Source organism: Scyliorhinus torazame, chromosome 2 (assembly GCF_047496885.1).
Source record: "Scyliorhinus torazame isolate Kashiwa2021f chromosome 2, sScyTor2.1, whole genome shotgun sequence".
Lineage (NCBI taxonomy): Eukaryota > Metazoa > Chordata > Chondrichthyes > Carcharhiniformes > Scyliorhinidae > Scyliorhinus > Scyliorhinus torazame.
Genome location: NC_092708.1, coordinates 11589733 through 11607432, shown reverse-complemented (window position 1 = coordinate 11607432; position 17700 = coordinate 11589733). Strand labels below are relative to the sequence as shown.

At 48.8% G+C, this 17700-nt stretch overlaps 1 protein-coding gene across 2 annotated transcripts in view; it reads left to right on the top strand.

Moving 5' to 3' along the window:
• LOC140385988 (C-X-C chemokine receptor type 2-like) overlaps positions 1–17009 on the top strand; it is a 53466-nt gene extending 36457 nt beyond the window's left edge. Inside the window, exon 3 of one of the 2 annotated variants that reach the window (XR_011933521.1) lies at positions 4531–4713. Coding sequence is in view for 1 of the 2 variants with exons in the window: in XM_072468625.1 (XP_072324726.1) it covers positions 12150–13286 (1137 nt within the window). In the remaining variant the exon portion in view is untranslated. Of the gene's footprint in view, positions 1–4530; positions 4714–12146 lie in introns of those variants that run through there. The other variant, XM_072468625.1, reaches the window with a different exon arrangement.
• The last annotated feature ends 691 nt before the right edge of the window (positions 17010–17700 follow it).

Below are 17700 nucleotides of genomic sequence, written 5' to 3'. Positions count from 1 at the left end.
AGTCCAATCATGGGCCTTACAGGTCCTGCTGGAGATGGGGTAGATCCATCCAGTGTCCCCCGTCCCCAGCCAGTGCCACAGACGAAGACCCCACATCTTTCGATTTCGGCGGGAGAACAGCTGGTTAGTCAGTTTCAGCGGGAGCATTGCGGAAGGAGGTTGCTGGGAGGTAAGTCTGTCCTTTAAAAGCACTTGTCTTTGCAGGGGCAGGCCAGTCGATTTCGGCGGGAGTGGAGCTGGCTGGTTAGTCAATTTCAGCAGGAGCTGAGAATTCTTTTTTTTTAAATTAGTGTTTTAGGCGGGAACAGGAAGTCGACCCGCGGACGTCTGGGAATACCCTCACCAATAAATTCTGGTGGAGAGGAAACCCGAGACACTACACGTGTAGTGTCTCCCACCCGCCCTCCTCCTCATAAAACCCATTGGTCTGAGGTAAGTACCATATTTTATTATATTATTATTATTTTTTATAAAAAATTTAATTTAGTTGCTAGCCAGATCTTGGTAGAAAGTTAGAGGAATGGCAGGGAAGGGAGTGCAATGTTCCTCCTGCAGGATGTTTGAGGTGAGGGATGCAGTTAGTGTCCCTGCTGATTTTACCTGCAGGAAGTGCTGCCATCTCCAGCTCCTCCAAGACCGAGTTAGGGAACTTTCGGATCATTCGGGAGGCAGAAGGGGTCATAGATAGCAGCTTCAGGGAATTAGTTACACCAAAGATTTGAGATAGGTGGGTAACTGTAAGAGGGACTGGGAAAAAGCAGTCAGTGCAGGGATCCCCTGCGGTCGTTCCCCTGAGAAACAAGTATACCGCTTTGGATACTTGTGGGGGGGGGGACTTACCAGGGGTAAGCCATGGGGTACGGGCCTCTGGCACGGAGTCTGTCCCTGTTGCTCAGAGGGAAGGGGGGAGAGGAGCAGAGCATTAGTAATTGGGGACTCTATAGTCAGGGGCACAGATAGGAGATTTTGTGGGAGCGTGAGAGACTCACGTTTGGTATGTTGCCTCCCAGGTGCAAGGGTACGTGATGTCTCGGATCGTGTTTACCGGGTCCTTAGGGGGAGGGGGAGCAGCCCCAATTCGTGGTCCACATTGGCACTGACGACATAGGTAGGAAAGGGGACAAGGATGTCAGGCAGGCTTTCAGGGAGCTAGGATGGAAGCTCAGAACTAGAACAAACAGAGTTGTTATCTCTGGGTTGTTGCCCGTGCCACGTGATAGTGAGATGAGGAATAAGGAGAGAGAGCATTTAAACACGTGGCTACAGGGATGGTGCAGGCGGGAGGGATTCAGATTTCTGGATAACTGGGGCTCTTTCTGGGGAAGGTGGGACCTCTACAGACAGGATGGTCTACATCTGAACCTGAGGGGCACAAATATCCTGGGGGGGAGATTTGTTAGTGCTCTTTGGGGGGGGTTTAAACTAATGCAGCAGGGGCATGGGAACTTGGATTGTAGTTTTAGGGTAAGGGAGAATGAAAGTATAGAGGTCAGGAGCACAGATTTGACGTCGCAGGAGGGGGCCAGTGTTCAGGTAGGTGGTTTGAAGTGTGTCTACTTCAATGCCAGGAGTATACGAAACAAGGTAGGGGAACTGGCAGCATGGGTTTGGTACCTGGGACTTCGATGTTGTGGCCATTTCGGAGACATGGATAGAGCAGGGACAGGAATGGATGTTGCAGGTTCCGGGGTTTAGGTGTTTTAGTAAGCTCAGAGAAGGAGGCAAAAGAGGGGGAGGTGTGGCGCTGCTAGTCAAGAGCAGTATTACGGTGGCGGAGAGGATGCTAGATGGGGACTCATCTTCCGAGGTAGTATGGGCTGAGGTTAGAAACTGGAAAGGAGAGGTCACCCTGTTGGGAGTTTTTTATAGGCCCCCTAATAGTTCTAGGGATGTAGAGGAAAGGATGGCGAAGATGATTCTGGATATGAGCGAAAGTAACAGGGTAGTTATTATGGGAGACTTTAACTTTCCAAATATTGACTGGAAAAGATATAGTTCGAGTACAATAGATGGATCGTTTTTTGTACAGTGTGTGCAGGAGGGTTTCCTGAAACAATATGTTGACAGGCCAACAAGAGGCAAGGCCACGTTGGATTTGGTTTTGGGTAATGAGCCAGGCCAGGTGTTGGATTTGGAGGTAGGAGAGCACTTTGGGGACAGTGACCACAATTCGGTGACGTTTACGTTAATGATGGAAAGGGATAAGTATACACCGCAGGGCAAGAGTTATAGCTGGGGGAAGGGCAATTATGATGCCATTAGACGTGACTTGGGGGGGATAAGGTGGAGAAGTAGGCTGCAAGTGTTGGGCACACTGGATAAGTGGGGCTTGCTCAAGGGTCAGCTACTGCGTGTTCTTGATAAGTATGTACCGGTCAGGCAGGGAGGAAGGCGTAGAGCGAGGGAACCGTGGTTTACCAAGGAAGTGGAATCTCTTGTTAAGAGGAAGAAGGAGGCCTATGTGAAGATGAGGTGTGAAGTTTCAGTTGGGGCGATGGATAGTTACAAGGTAGCGAGGAAGGATCTAAAGAGAGAGCTAAGACGAGCAAGGAGGGGACATGAGAAGTATTTGGCAGGAAGGATCAAGGAAAACCCAAAAGCTTTCTATAGGTATGTCAGGAATAAGCGAATGACTAGGGAAAGAGTAGGACCAGTCAAGGACAGGGATGGGAAATTGTGTGTGGAGCCTGAAGAGATAGGCGAGATACTAAATGAATATTTTTCGTCAGTATTCACTCAGAAAAAAGATAATGTTGTGGAGGAGAATGCTGAGCCCCAGGCTAATAGAATGGATGGCATTGAGGTGTGTAGGGAAGAGGTGTTGGCAATTCTGGACAGGCTTAAAATAGATAAGTCCCCGGGACCTGATGGGATTTATCCTAAGATTCTCTGGGAGGCCAGGGAAGAGATTGCTGGGCCTTTGGCTTTGATTTTTATGTCATCATTGGCTACAGGAATAGTGCCAGAGGACTGGAGGACAGCAAATGTGGTCCCTTTGTTCAAAAAGGGGAGCAGAGACAACCCCGGCAACTATAGACCGGTGAGCCTCACGTCTGTAGTGGGTAAAGTCTTGGAGGGGATTATAAGAGACAAGATTTATAATCATCTAGATGGGAATAATACGATCAGGGATAGTCAGCATGGCTTTGTGAAGGGTAGGTCATGCCTCACAAACCTTATTGAGTTCTTTGAGAAGGTGACTGAACAGGTAGATGAGGGTAGAGCAGTTGATGTGGTGTATATGGATTTCAGCAAAGCGTTTGATAAGGTTCCCCACGGTAGGCTATTGCAGAAAATACGGAGGCTGGGGATTGAGGGTGATTTAGAGATGTGGATCAGAAATTGGCTAGCTGAAAGAAGACAGAGGGTGGTGGTTGATGGGAATGTTCAGAATGGAGTACAGTCACAAGTGGAGTACCACAAGGATCTGTTCTGGGGCCGTTGCTGTTTGTCATTTTTATCAATGACCTAGAGGAAGGCGCAGAAGGGTGAGTGAGTAAATTTGCAGACAATACTAAAGTCGGTGGTGTTGTCGATAGTGTGGAAGGATGTAGCAGGTTACAGAGGGATATAGATAAGCTGCAGAGCTGGGCTGAGAGGTGGCAAATGGAGTTTAATGTAGAGAAGTGTGAGGTGATTCACTTTGGAAGGAATAACAGGAATGAGGAATATTTGGCTAATGGTAAAGTTCTTGAAAGTGTGGATGAGAAGAGGGATCTAGGTGTCCATGTACATAGATCCCTGAAAGTTGCCACCCAGGTTGTTAGGATTGTGAAGAAGGCCTATGGAGTGTTGGCCTTTATTGGTAGAGGGATTGAGTTCCGGAGTCGGGAGGTCATGTTGCAGCTGTACAGAACTCTGGTACGGCCGCATTTGGAGCATTGCATACAGTTCTGGTCACCGCATTATGGGAAGGATGTAGAGGCTTTGGAGCGGGTGCAGAGGAGATTTACCAGGATGTTGCCTGGTATGGAGGGAAAATCTTATGAGGAAAGGCTGATGGACTTGAGGTTGTTTTCATTGGAGAGAAGAAGGTTAAGAGGAGACTTAATAGAGGCATACAAAATGATCAGGGGGTTGGATAGGGTGGACAGTGAGAGCCTTCTCCCGCGGATGGAAATGGCTGGCACGAGGGGACATAACTTTAAACTGAGGGGTAATAGATATAGGACAGAGGTCAGAATGTGGTAGTATGCATTAGGGGTCATGTGGGACTGTGAAGCCATGATGTCATTGGCTGACAGATCTCGGGTCCTGGTTGGACGTTGACCTCTAGCTCCGCCCTGAAGGCGGAGTATAAGTACCTGGAGCCCTCCCCCGCAGGTAGTCTACTACAGTATAAGTACCTGGAGCCCTCCCCCGCAGGTAGTCTACTACTGAACTGCGGGGGAAACAGTCACGCTTAATAAAGCCTCATCGACTTCACTCTATTCGTCTCTCGGAGTCTTTGTGCGCTACAATTTATTAAGCGTGACTGTTTCCCCCGCAGTTCAATCAAACGCCTCATGAGCGCCTCCTTGTCTTCCCCAGGAAGTCCTCCTCTGGAACGTCGCTGCCGACCTGGCTGGCGGCCCCAGGACCCATCTTGCTCCGAAAGCACGTGCGGGCGCACAAGTCGGACCCGTTGGTCGAAAGGGTTCACCTCCTTCACGCGAACCCGCAGTACGCCTACGTGGAGTACCCCGACGGCCGACAGGACACGGTCTCTCTGCGAGATCTGGCGCCCGCCGGCAACACACACACCACCCCGACACCAATCACCCACCCCCCCCCCCTTCCTGCCACCGCCGCACCCCGCGACCGCCCCCTTCCCAGGAGGATCAGTCCTCCTCCCAGGCCCGACCAGGAATAAAGCCTAAGCTGAAACCGTAAGGCTCCCGGAGAAGACAACACCGGAACAAGCACCACCACCACCGGGGCCGAGGCGATCGACACGGACGACCAGACCGCCCGACCGACTCGTGGCGTCGATCTAACAGTACAATATGGACTTTTAACGAGAACATTTGTCTTTTCCTGATGATTACTGTAAATTGTTTGAAACAAAAAAAAAAAACCTTGTACATACTGTTATAACATGTGAAAGTTTTCCTCCCAGGACCAGCCTTGTAAACCCTTACCACCATGCGAAGCATCACCCCGCCGGGTACATTTTTAACAAGGGGTGAATGTGGTAGTATGCATTAGGGGTCATGTGGGACTGTGAAGCCATGATGTCATTGGCTGACAGATCCCGGGTCTTGGTTGGACGTTGACCTCTAGCTCCGCCCTGAAGGTGGAGTATAAGTACCTGGAGCCCTCCCCCGCAGGTAGTCTACTACCGAGCTGCGGGGGAACAGTCACGCTTAATAAAGCCTCATCGACTTCACTCTATTCGTCTCTCGGAGTCTTTGTGCGCTACAATGAGGTAGGTTCTTTACGCAAAGAGTAGTGAGGCCGTGGAATGCCCTACCTGCTACAGTAGTGAACTCGCCAACATTGAGGGCATTTAAAAGTTTATTGGATAAACATATGGATGATAATGGCATAGTGTAGGTTAGATGGCTTTTGTTTCGGTGCAACATCGTGGGCCGAAGGGCCTGTACTGCGCTGTATTGTTCTATGTTCTATGTTCTATGTTCTATCTGCCAACCACATCCGCGGAGAGCAGCTCGGACACCAGCCCTGCACCCGAGACGGAGGACACCCCGGAGCTCGGGACCGAGGATGACACTGATATCCCGTCCCAGCTGTCTCCAACGCCCTCCAGCATCTCGGAGACACTCACCTTGGGCACCTGGGAAGAGGCTCCTGGGAGACTACCTGGTGACCCGGTACATCAGGGGGAGGTAGGAACTCCCGGGAGGGCAGGCCGGCCCCAGGAACCAGCTGCCAACAGATGGGTCTTGAGGGTCTGGAACAAACAGTCCCATCCCTGGTGAAGATGCAGTTGCAGATCCAGGGACTACATGAGGGGTAGTCGGTGAGCATCCAGCGTCTGCAGGTGCAGACGGGAGTGGTGCTGACAATGCGGGCCACCCAAGCCAACACCGCGCGGGTGGCGTCCGCGCTGGAGGCCTTGGGGGTGAAGGTTTCGGCGGTGGACCAGCATGTCCAAGGCCTGGGCATTCTGTGCAGGCGCTGGCCGAGGCCCAGGACAGGGCTGCCCTCTCGCAGGCAGCCATGTGCCATAGCCAGCTGGGCATTGCAGCGGCGCTCCCCAGTCACAGGGGGCCATGGCTGAGAACGTGAGCGGCATTGACCAGGCGCTGGCCGACATGGCAGAGCACAGAGGGAGGTGGCCCAGTCCCAGGGGGAGGTGGCCCAGTCCCAGAGGGAGGTGGTCCGCTCCCTGTGCTCCATGGCCGCGAGCGTGCGGACCCTGGCCGAGCCTCCAGGCTTGCAGCGCCTGGTGGCAGGGCTTCTCTCTGCTCGCACCCCCGTCCCATGGGGAAGCCCGGGGGCCATCGGGCGCCCCGAAGGAGGAGGACGTGCTGGGGTCCGTGCCAGTGACCCCCACAGGGGAGGTCCCGGGACACTGCAGCATTCCCCCCCTCCTGTCCCTGATGGATCTGGTGGGCAGCGGGCAGAAGAGGGTGGCACCACCCGGGACGTCAGCAGCAGCTGGGCACATCCAGGCCGGGTCACCCCAGGAGACGTGCGCCCACGGGGACCCAGGCCGCAGGACAGGAGTCACAGCAGGCCGCCTCCACTCCTGCTGTACCGTCTGGGGAACCACCTAAGCGTAAGGCCCCGTAAGGCCAGAAAGTTAGACCCCAGTTACGTTGGCATGGCTGCAGGGTACAGTGTAGTTACCGGGGTTAGGGCACAGACTGTGTATATACATTGTCACGTTAAACCACTGTTACAATCTGCTTCGTACTCTGTCAGATGGGTGTGAGGGGTGGGCTGGTCTGGGCTGGCCAGAGAGGGGGGAGCAATGGTAGATGCTGTGGGGGGGAGGGGGAAATGGGCAGACCCTGTGAGTGGCCTGAATTGCACACCATCCCCCCCCCCCCATCCCCCCTGACCGTCCCACCACCGGCACCCCAGGGGTCCGATGGAACCGTGTGATGGAATGACCAGCTCGCATGCAGGGGTCATCCAGGTGGGCGGTGGAAAGTGTTACCGTGGGCAGGAGTCAGGCTGTGCCAGACGATGTGGAGCGCCAGAGCTCATCGCAGAGCAGGTTGTCATCATCCTCCATCCCATGGACCAGACCCGCTGTCACTGCCAACCCAGGGCCCCCACCCCGTAGTGCGGCAGGTGTGTATCATGGAGGGGATTGCAGGCGGGGGTGGCCGAGGGGGGGGGGGTTCATGAGGGGTGTGGGGTTGAGATGAGGTTTCCGTGCCCATGGCCAGCACCTCCCCTCTCCCCCCAGTTGGTGAACCTGGAAGGGATCAGAGCATCCCGTGTGGGTTGGCCTTGCGGCCTCCTGTGCCTGCCTGGGCTCCATCTCCTGCCCATCCTCCCCCTCCTCCTCATTGGACGAGGCCTGCCGTTCCTCCTCCTTCAACCCGTCACCCCTCTGCTGTGCGATGTTGTGGAGGACACAGCAGACCGTCATGATGCAGGCGACCCTCTCAGCCTCACACTGGAGGGCCCCTCCAGAGCGGTCCAGGCACCTGAACCGCATCTTCAGGAGGCCGGCACCGCTCGATCACAACCCTGGCCGCCGTATGGGTGTCGTTGTAGCGAGTCTCAGCGTCGGTCTGTGGCCTCCGGATAGGCTTCGTCAGCCACGACTGCAGTGGTCAGTCGTCACCCAGGAGCCAACCCCCCAGCCTGGGGGGCAGCGGGGGCACCTCGAACACGTCAGGAATTGTTGAGTGTGCCAGGATGAAGGTGTCGTGCACACTGCCCGGGCATCGGGCGCAGAGGTGTACGATGCGCAGCTGATGGTCACACGCCAGCTACACTTTCATTGGTTTGTGTAGAGCAGCCTGTCATCTGCAGGTGCCTGTCGGGGGACATGCATCCCGCTCCGGATTTCCTTTCCTACCATTTCTTTCCTTTTTCTTTTTTAACTGGTTTGTTTATCATTTACGTACATCATACTTTTAAGGCCTGTTAAGCCTCCTCCTTCTGTCATTGCACCCCTGAGTGAGATTCGAAGAATCTCAAACTCCTCCTCTTTTGCTCGCTCAGTGATCCTTACCCTGATACATTTCCGGTATAGCTACCGCTTTTACTTCAATTTCTTTATTTTTTTAAATTATGACCGGATCTTTATGAAAGGTAAGTTCCGAACATGACATTTTAACTTTATCATCTGTCCTATCAATGCTGCTAACGGGTTTTAATTCACTGTCTTCCCACTCTGCATCATCACATAATACTAGTCAGTGCACTCGTGCACTCCCCGTGACACTCATAACCAAACATTCCTTTTCCCTTGTCCGAGCGCTTTGGGGATGTGATCTATCCTGTGGCACGGCATCATTGCGGTGATACAGTCTCTAAACATCGTTAAGCTAATTTTACGTCCCCGGGTCATCCCAACATCTTTTACACTATGTACTCCCTCACTAATTGGGACTGTAAGTTTGTCACTTCTCCACAATCCTGCACCTCCTTTCAAAATTACCTCGTCGTCAGCTAGGTTTTCTCTGCAGCAATCAGAGTTTGTCATTTTCACACCATCCCATACACAATTACATCTCCCAGGGTCAAAATCTATCTTGCGGTCACAAACTTTAATCATTAGTGTTTCCTGATATTTCACAAAACAATCGTGGCAAAACTGAATTTCCCAGATTTCCCTGGGAGCAGCAGCATTTCCCCATCGTTGGCGTTCCAAATGCAATATCAAATCGCCTGAATACTCTGCATCTGCCATTCTCCTGGGTTGCATATGACTACTCCCTGTCCAAACAATTGGGCTACAACATCCTCAACACAATGTTTCCTCATGTTCACAATGAATCATTTTAAACTGAGGTCCATTAATAACAGCCCTTGATCTATCATCCCATATTCTCAATCCCTTACTGATTACGTTTCTTCGTTTGCTGCCGATAGATTGTCTATAAGTTATCATAATCCCTCTATTATTATTCAATTGGGTCAGATGTTTTAATTCCGATACAATTTCTCTTGCTCCAGACGCCATGCTTCTCTAATTCAACTGTATGTTTAAGGTAAAGCTGTCTTTACCTTTTGCAGCTTCACTGATTACTGTCCCTGTGGTTTTAGTTGGTAGCTTCACCCAAACTTCCTCTGTGTTATCAATTGGTTTTAATATCTTAATTTTTCCTGTATCTAATTTTATTAAATCTTTCAGAGTGTTTCAGAGCAAGAGGATTATTCAAATTGCCATTTTTGGGATTTCTAACTTCTGTTCCTGGTTGTCCCTTTCCAGTCGACTATGAAATTAAGGATTAGTACCCTTTCTGGGCCCTATTCAAGGGTACTAAGGCACTATCGTCCTGTTTTAGTTAAGGGTTGATTGGTTATTGGTCTCTAAAGGTTTCTAGGCGCCCCTGTTTCTCGAGGCTTTTGTCACAATCTGCCTCACTCTAAGGATGATTTATTTTTTGGCCTCCTTTTACCAGTAATGGATGCAAGATTTTTAGTGCTGCCACCAAGATGTCTTGCAGACTTTTTCTCAGGGTCAGTATCTTCTAGTCTACTGATTTTCACACTCAACCTGAGTTTTATGTCCCCTCGATCCACAGAATACCCTTTCAAAAGTCAATCACATGTGACTTTCCAAACTAAACTCGGCAGGTAAAGTCTGACTCACACAGAGACTAGAAACTTCTAATTTTCTAGCCTTTGTGCTGGTTAGAAACTTCAAATATTCTAACCGTTGTTTGGGAACTAGAAACTTCTATTATTCTAGCCCCTGTGTCGGTTAGAAACTTCTAATATTCTAGTCTCCACTCTGCTTTACCTAGAAACTTCTAATATTCTCGGCCTCCACGCTGGGCGCCATGAAGTAAAAAACTCACCACTGTTCTCAGAATTCCCCCTGTACCAAAAAGGATCAAGAAGAAATTCTAAATGGTGAACAGGGATTCTCACTCCCTGACTCCTATGAAGACTTAGGTGGGTGCTATTCGGGTAAATCTATATTTTCAAGTTATCTCCCGGTATAACCCATATCTTCATAGAAGAATTTTATCTACTTACCCCTTAGTAGCATCGATCCTGGGTCCCGCATTGCTAAGTAAGTAAAGTAGACTTTGTAATAACCACTGTTTCAGGTTAAAACTTTAAGTGATTTTATTATTATATTTTTTCTTTTAAAAGATGCAATCACTGTATTTACAGAAAAGTGAAAAAATTTTGCTTCTGGATTCTCCTGGTTGGTTGAAAGGACCTTCAGGTCCACCTTGACAATCACTCTTCTTTAGCTTTTGGTCTTCCTCAGATGGATTCGTTGTTCCGCTCGGTTTCTGTGCTCTATCCTTCCCATGACCAAGGGCAGCTATGAGAGCTGACTCTGCTGGCTGTCCCCTTTTTTAAGGTTTATATTCTCCTTCTATCAGTTATTAAGTTTCTATGATGCTATCGTAAAGTAACTTTATTTTACTCTTGATTGTTCAAGGTACCTTTAATCTGAATTGTTTCTAACACGACTATGTATTCATATTGAGCATGACTTCAGCTCATCGAACTCTTGATTACATTGTTTCCTTTGTGATGTTCAAAAGTGCTTTGATCCCAGAGGCGTGTTACATCTGGTTTCTGTCATTTCTAAAGTTGCTTTATTATCAAATAGTGCCCTTAGCTCAGAACCCTGACTCCGATTTAGGGTTAACGTGTGTTCCCGTTGTCACGTTGTCTCCAGCTCCCCATATTCACCTGGTGTCAGCAGAATTTCACACCTAAACATTTATCACCCAATTCAACTGAAGATCCCAGCAATTCTTTTTTAGCTGCTTACTAAAATAATTAACTGCAAAGAAGGTGCGAAATATTGCTTTATTCCATACAACTAAAAGTTCAATCTGCTGTGACTTGTAAGACATGCGTCAGTTTTACAGCTTGAATAGTCACAAGCTGTTTTCTTAACGCCTGTTTGATAAAGGCTATCTGCATTTCAAAACCTTCTTTTGCAGCTGCTGTTAACCCTTCGTGGGATTTTTCCCGACATTCTCTCATGTAGCCTTATCCAGGTATTGCTAGACTTCCGTGTTTCAAATGCCATATTTTCCCGTTTTGACTTTTACAAGCTGCAGCTTGTCAGCCTCCTGAGAGCCAATCACGGACCCGGTGAATCCCGCATCGTTTCGCATTGGAATCGATTGTGTTCCACGTGGCGCCGTCGCTAGCCCCTTAACGGTCGCTGAACCGGTCCAGGTGTGGCGCCAGTTTTTCTCCCGTGGAAGTCCACAAATTCTGCGTTGGCATCAACACTTAGTCTCAGAAAGCGAGAATCCCGGCCATGGTCTTGTGAACCAGGGTTCTATCCTGGGATCTTCCTGCCCAGCTGTCACGTCAGCTGGGATTGAACCCCTTGCTGCTGGAATATGCCCATAATTGAAAGAAAACACATTCCACTGAATACAGAGAAGATTAAGAAAATTAAGAATTTCTTCAGCCAGAATCTGTGGAACTCTTTGCCGCAGAAGGCTGTGGAGACCAAATCACTGAGTGTCTTTAAGACAGAGATAGATAGGTTCTTGATTAATAAGGGGATCAGGGGTTATGGGGAGAAGGCAGGAGAATGGGGATGAGAAAAATATCAGCCATGATTGAATGGCGGAGCGGACTCGATGGGCCGAGTGGCCTAATTCTGCCCCTATGTCTTATGTTCATATGGTCTTAAAGGTGAATGAGGCAGTGATGAAGGGTTAGGTGAAGAGACAAGAGAAGCTAAGATTGTTCTCACTAGAGCAGAGCAGGGTTAAGAGAGCTGGAGACTTTGCTGAGGGAAGTCAGGAGCTCCGACCCTTGACACCTTGGTCGCCAATGGCGGGGGCGGGGGGGGGGGGGGGGGGGGGGGGGGCGGAGTCGGAGGTGCACAAGAGGCCAGAATTGGAGGAATGCCGAGTTCTTGAAGAATCAATTAATTACCTTATCACAAAAATAATTAGTTTCAGGCAGCCCAGTGCAAATAAATCTTCAATAATCATTGTCCATACATGATATAACAATACACGTCTGATACTACGTCATGGGATTAACCTCACTCCGTTTTCTATTCTTTCTTTCAGAAAATGGTCGCCCAAAAATTTACACTTGACGATTTCGACTTTGGTGATATTTTTGGAAATTATTCATTTCTTGATGACTACAATATTCCTCTTGAAATGTCACCCTGCGCACAAATAGAAAATAGGCTAATGAACGTGGCAACTGCCGTTGTCTACAGCCTGGTGTGTTTCCTCGCTATGGCAGGGAACATGGTTGTAATGGTGGTTTTACTTTACAATCGACGCACAATATCGTCCACAGACAACTATCTGCTTCACCTGGCAGCGGCCGATCTCCTATTCGCCGTGACCTTGCCCTTTTGGGCAGTGGATGCCATATCTGGCTGGGTGTTTGGTGATGCCATGTGTAAGATCATCAGCCTGTTACAGGAAGTTAACTTTTACAGTGGGATTCTGTTCCTGGCCTGTATCAGTGTCGACCGCTTTCTGTCCATGACCTACCCTGGACAGGCGCACAAGGAAAAGAGACCATTTCTGATCACGCTGGCCTGTGGTGCTGTTTGGTTCGTGGCCATTATTTTGTCTCTACCTGTTCTGTACAAGGGCGAGTACAAATATTCTGGGCAAATTATGTGTTATGAGACCATCAAAGGTAAATCGGCCGAAACATGGAGAGTAACCACCAGGTTTCTGAGGCACTTCATTGGGTTCCTCATTCCTCTGGCTGTCATGATCTTCTGCTACAGCGCAATGATCTCCAAGCTGTGGCAAATGAAGGGGTTACGAAAACAGAAAGCCATGAAAGTCATCATCGCGGTGGTGCTGGCCTTCCTCATCTGTTGGCTCCCGCACAATATCACCGTGTTCATCGACACGCTGATGAGGGCCAAACTCATCAGTGAGACTTGTGACAGGCGCAACCATATCGACAGGGCTCTGTCTGCAACCCAAGGTTTGGGCATCTTGCACAGCTGCGTTAATCCAGTCCTGTATGCATTCATCGGGGTGAAGTTCAGGAGGAATGTGGTCAAGCTTTTGGTGAAGAAAGGAATCATTAAGCAAACTATCGTGTCAAAGCCCAGGAGATCTACCGCCTCCATCACTGAATCTGGACTTATTTCGACGGATGTGTATGGTGCTTCTGATAGAAATGCCAGGCCACTCAGTGAGACGGCAGATAGAAAAACATGGACAAATTAATACGCTAGGCCTCCAAGAACTAAAACAGAGCTGTAAAGGTTTCAGTTCTGGACACAGTAAGCAGTTTTGAGATGGCGCAATGAAGTAATATCTCACATAAAATTGTCAATAAATGAAACATGAAGATAATTTTCAGTAATGGTTCAGACCGCATGGGTGCCCACCTCTTGATACTTCAAGAGCTTCGAGAGGTTGGTCATGAGACACATCAACTTCATACTCCCAGAATGCTTTGATCCACTGCAGTTTGCATCCCTCCACAACCAGTCCACAGCAGACCTGGCCCTACGCTCAGCCCCCGGGGCATCTGAACAACAAGGACTCCTGCAACAGACTCCTATTCATTGACTACAACTCTGCCTTCAACACCATAATCCCAGCCAAGCTCATATCCAAACTTCAAAACCTAGGAATTGGCTCCTTCCTCTGCAACTGGATCCTCGACTTTCTGACAAGCAACAACGCCTCCTCCACGATAGTCCTCAATACCAGGGCCCCGCAAGGCTGCGTACTTAGCCCCCTACTCTACTCCCTGTACACACACGGCTGCGTGGCAAAATTCAGCTCCAATTCCAACTCTATCTACAAGTTCGCTGATGACATGATCATAGTGGGTCGGATCTCGAATAACGACGAGTCAGAATACAGGAGGGAGATAGAGAACCTAGTGGAGTGGTGCAGCGACAACAATCTCTCCCTCAATGCCAGCAAAACTAAAGAGCTGGTCATTGACTTCAGGAAGCAAAGTACTGTACACACCCCTGTCAGCATCAACGGGGCCGAGGTGGAGATGGTTAGCAGTTTCAAATTCCTAGGTAATCACATCACCAATAATCTGTCCTGGTCCACCCACGTCGGCGCTACGACCAAGAAAGCACAACAGCGCCTATACTTCCTCAGGAAACTAAGGAAATTCGGCATGTCCACATTGACTCTTACCAACTTTTACAGATGCACCATAGAAAGCATCCTATCGGGCTGCATCACAGCCTGGTATGGCAACTGCTCGGCCCAGGACCGCAAGAAACTTCAGAGAGTCGTGAACACCGCCCAGTCCATCACACGAACCTGCCTCCCATCCATTGACTCCATCTACACCTCCCGCTGCCTGGGGAAAGCGGGCAGCGTAATCAAAGACCCCTCCCACCCGGCTTACTCACTCTTCCAACGTCTTCCATTGGGCAGGAGATCCAGAAGTCTGAGGACACGCACGAACAGACTCAAAAACAGCTTCTTCCCCACTGTCACCAGACTCCTAAATGACCCTCTTATGGACTGAACTGATCTCTCCACACATCTTCTCCACTGAGCAGTGCGACACTCCGTGTACTTCACCCGAGGCCCGTGTCTATGTATTTACATTGTGTATATTATGTATGCCCTGTGTTTTTTCATGTATGGAGCGATCTGCCTGGGCTGTGCACAGAACAATACTTTTCACTGAACCCCAGTACACGGGACAATAAATCTAAATCAATTCAAATGATAAGGGATAACCACCTGATTGGTTGGACAATGCTCTGCTTTGTTATAGTGATACCCGAATTGGATTCGAGACCAGGAAGAGATCAGCCATGATCTGATTGGATGGCGGAGAAGACTCAAAGGGCTGAATTGCCGACTTCTGCTCCTAATTCCTATGTTCCCAAGTCACTCAGTCACAGAACCAGCCGAACAGGTTGCTGTGGTGCAGCTGTTGGGTGCTCAGGGACTGAGGTCACCCTGAGGAGTCAAGTACAAGAGATTAGATCAAGTCTTCGATTTGCTCGGCTATGCCTCAGAGTCACCAGAATTACATTTAGGGTTGGAGGCTTCAATTGTGAGTATAGATAACAATAACCTGGCTGAAAGGTGATCTAATAGAGTTGATAGAGTTTTTCGAGGAGGTCACAAAGATGATTGATGCAGGTAGGGCAGTGGATGTTGTCTATATGGACTTCAGTAAGGCCTTTGACAAGGTTCCTCATGGTAGACTAGTACAAAAGGTGAAGTCACACGGGATCAGGGGTGAACTGGCAAGATGGATACAGAACTGGCTAGGCCATAGAAGGCAGAGAGTAGCAATGGAAGGATGCTTTTCTAATTGGAGGGCTGTGACCAGTGGTGTTCCGCAGGGATCAGTGCTGGGACCTTTGCTGTTTGTAGTATATATAAATGATTTGGAGGAAAATGTAACTGGTCTGATTAGTAAGTTTGCAGACGACACAAAGGTTGGTGGAATTGCGGATAGCGATGAGGACTGTCTGAGGATACAGCAGGATTTAGATTGTTTGGAGACTTGGGCGGAGAGATGGCAGATGGAGTTTAATCCGGACAAATGTGAGGTAATGCATTTTGGAAGGTCTAATGCAGGTAAGGAATATACAGTGAATGGTAGAACATTCAAGAGTATTGACAGTCAGAGAGATTTAGGTGTACAGGTCCACAGGTCACTGAAAGGGGCAACAGAGGTGGAGAAGGTAGTCAAGAAGGCATATGGCATGCTTGCCTTCATTGGCTGGGGCATTGAGTATAAGAATTGGCAAGTCATGTTGCAGCTGTATAGAACCTTAGTTAGGCCACACTTGGAGTATAGTGTTCAATTCTGGTCGCCACACTACCAGAAGGATGTGGAGGCTTTAGAGAGGGTGCAGAAGAGATTTACCAGAATGTTGCCTGGTATGGAGGGCATTAGCTATGAGGAGCGGTTGAATAAACTCGGCTTGTTCTCACTGGAACGATGGAGGTTGAGGGGCGACCTGATAGAGGTCTACAAAATTATGAGGGGCATAGACAGAGTGGATAGTCAGAGGCTTTTCCCCAGGGTAGAGGGGTCAATTACTAGGGGGCATAGGTTTAAGGTGCAAGGGGCAAGGTTTAGAAGAGGTGAACGAGGCAAGTTTTTTACACAGAGGGTAGTGGGTGCCTGGAACTCGCTACCGGAGGAGGTGGTGGAAGCAGGGACGATAAGTGACATTTAAGGGGCATCTTGACAAGTACATGAATAGGATGGGAATAGAGGGATACGGACCCAGGAAGTGTAGAAGATTGTAGTTTAGTCGGGCAGCATGGTCGGCACGGGCTTGGAGGGCCGAAGGGCCTGTTCCTATGCTGTACATTTATTTGTTCTTTGTTCTTTGTTCTTTGTAATGAAGTTGTTTAAAATGGGAAAGGGATTTAGTCGGTGAACACAGAGAAGCTATCTGATGGTGGCGTCCAGAGCAAAGTTTGAAGCTTACAACCAGGATATTTAGAACTGAAATGTCGACCACATTTTCACACAACAGATCGTGGAACTCGCGCCCCTAAAAAAGACTGTGGATGCCGGGGGTTAATTGTTTATAGGGGTGAGCTTATAGAGGTGTATAAAATAATGAGGAGCATAGATGAGGTAGGTGGTCAACATGTTTTCCCAAAGGTAGAGGAGTCTAGAACTAGGTTTAAGGTGAGGGGGGAGAGATACAAAAGTGCCCAAAGGGGAAATTTCTTCACGAGAGGGTGGTGAGCGTCTGGAACGGGCTGTTGAGGAAGGACAGACAAACCCTTCAGTTATCGATTCGCCACAATCTGACGGAACAATGGAAAGACAGAATGGGCAATTCATGTTTTATGCGATATCCAGGATTTGTTATTTTACCATGCTGTGACGTTTAGATGAGAATATTTGCGTAAAAATCAGACATCACTGTTCGGCTCATTTTTGTTCAGTTGTTCATTTATAATTTAATAAATTCATGTTTATACTTTTGAGAAGGTCCTACTGTGTGTCTCTTCTCACTTGTGAAGGCAGAATGAAAATAACACAGCTGTGTAAAAGCACCTCGAAAACGGACTTCACTTTCACAAGACTTTTCCTGAAATTCATTGTTTGGATTCCAGACAAAGATATAAGGGATCATTTTGGGTAAAGATGTGAACTGGCGTGGTAATAAGACACACCGTTTAAACTCTGAAATTTCAAGCTAATTAGTGAAGGCCATGATTTAAAGCTCAAAAACAACATCTTCCCCGCTGTCACCAGACTCCTAAACGACCCTCTTATGGACTGATTTCATTAACACTACACCCTGTATGCTTCATCCGATGCCGGTGCTTATGTAGTTACATTGTGTACCTGGTGTTGCCCAATTATGTATTTTCTTTTATTCCCTTTTCTTCTCATGCACTTAATGATCTGTTGAGCCGCTCGCAGAAAAATACTTTTCCCTGTACCTCGGTACACGTGACAATAAACAAACAAATACAAAACAATTACAAATGTGTCTGAAAACACTAAACCCGAGACCTGCACACTCAGAGTCATAGAGTCAGAGATGTTTACAGCACGGAAACAGGCCCTTCGGCCCAGCTGGTCCATGCCGCCCAGTTTCTATCACTCAGCTAGTCCCACTTGCCCGCACTTGGCCCCTATCCCTCTATACCCACCCTGCCCATG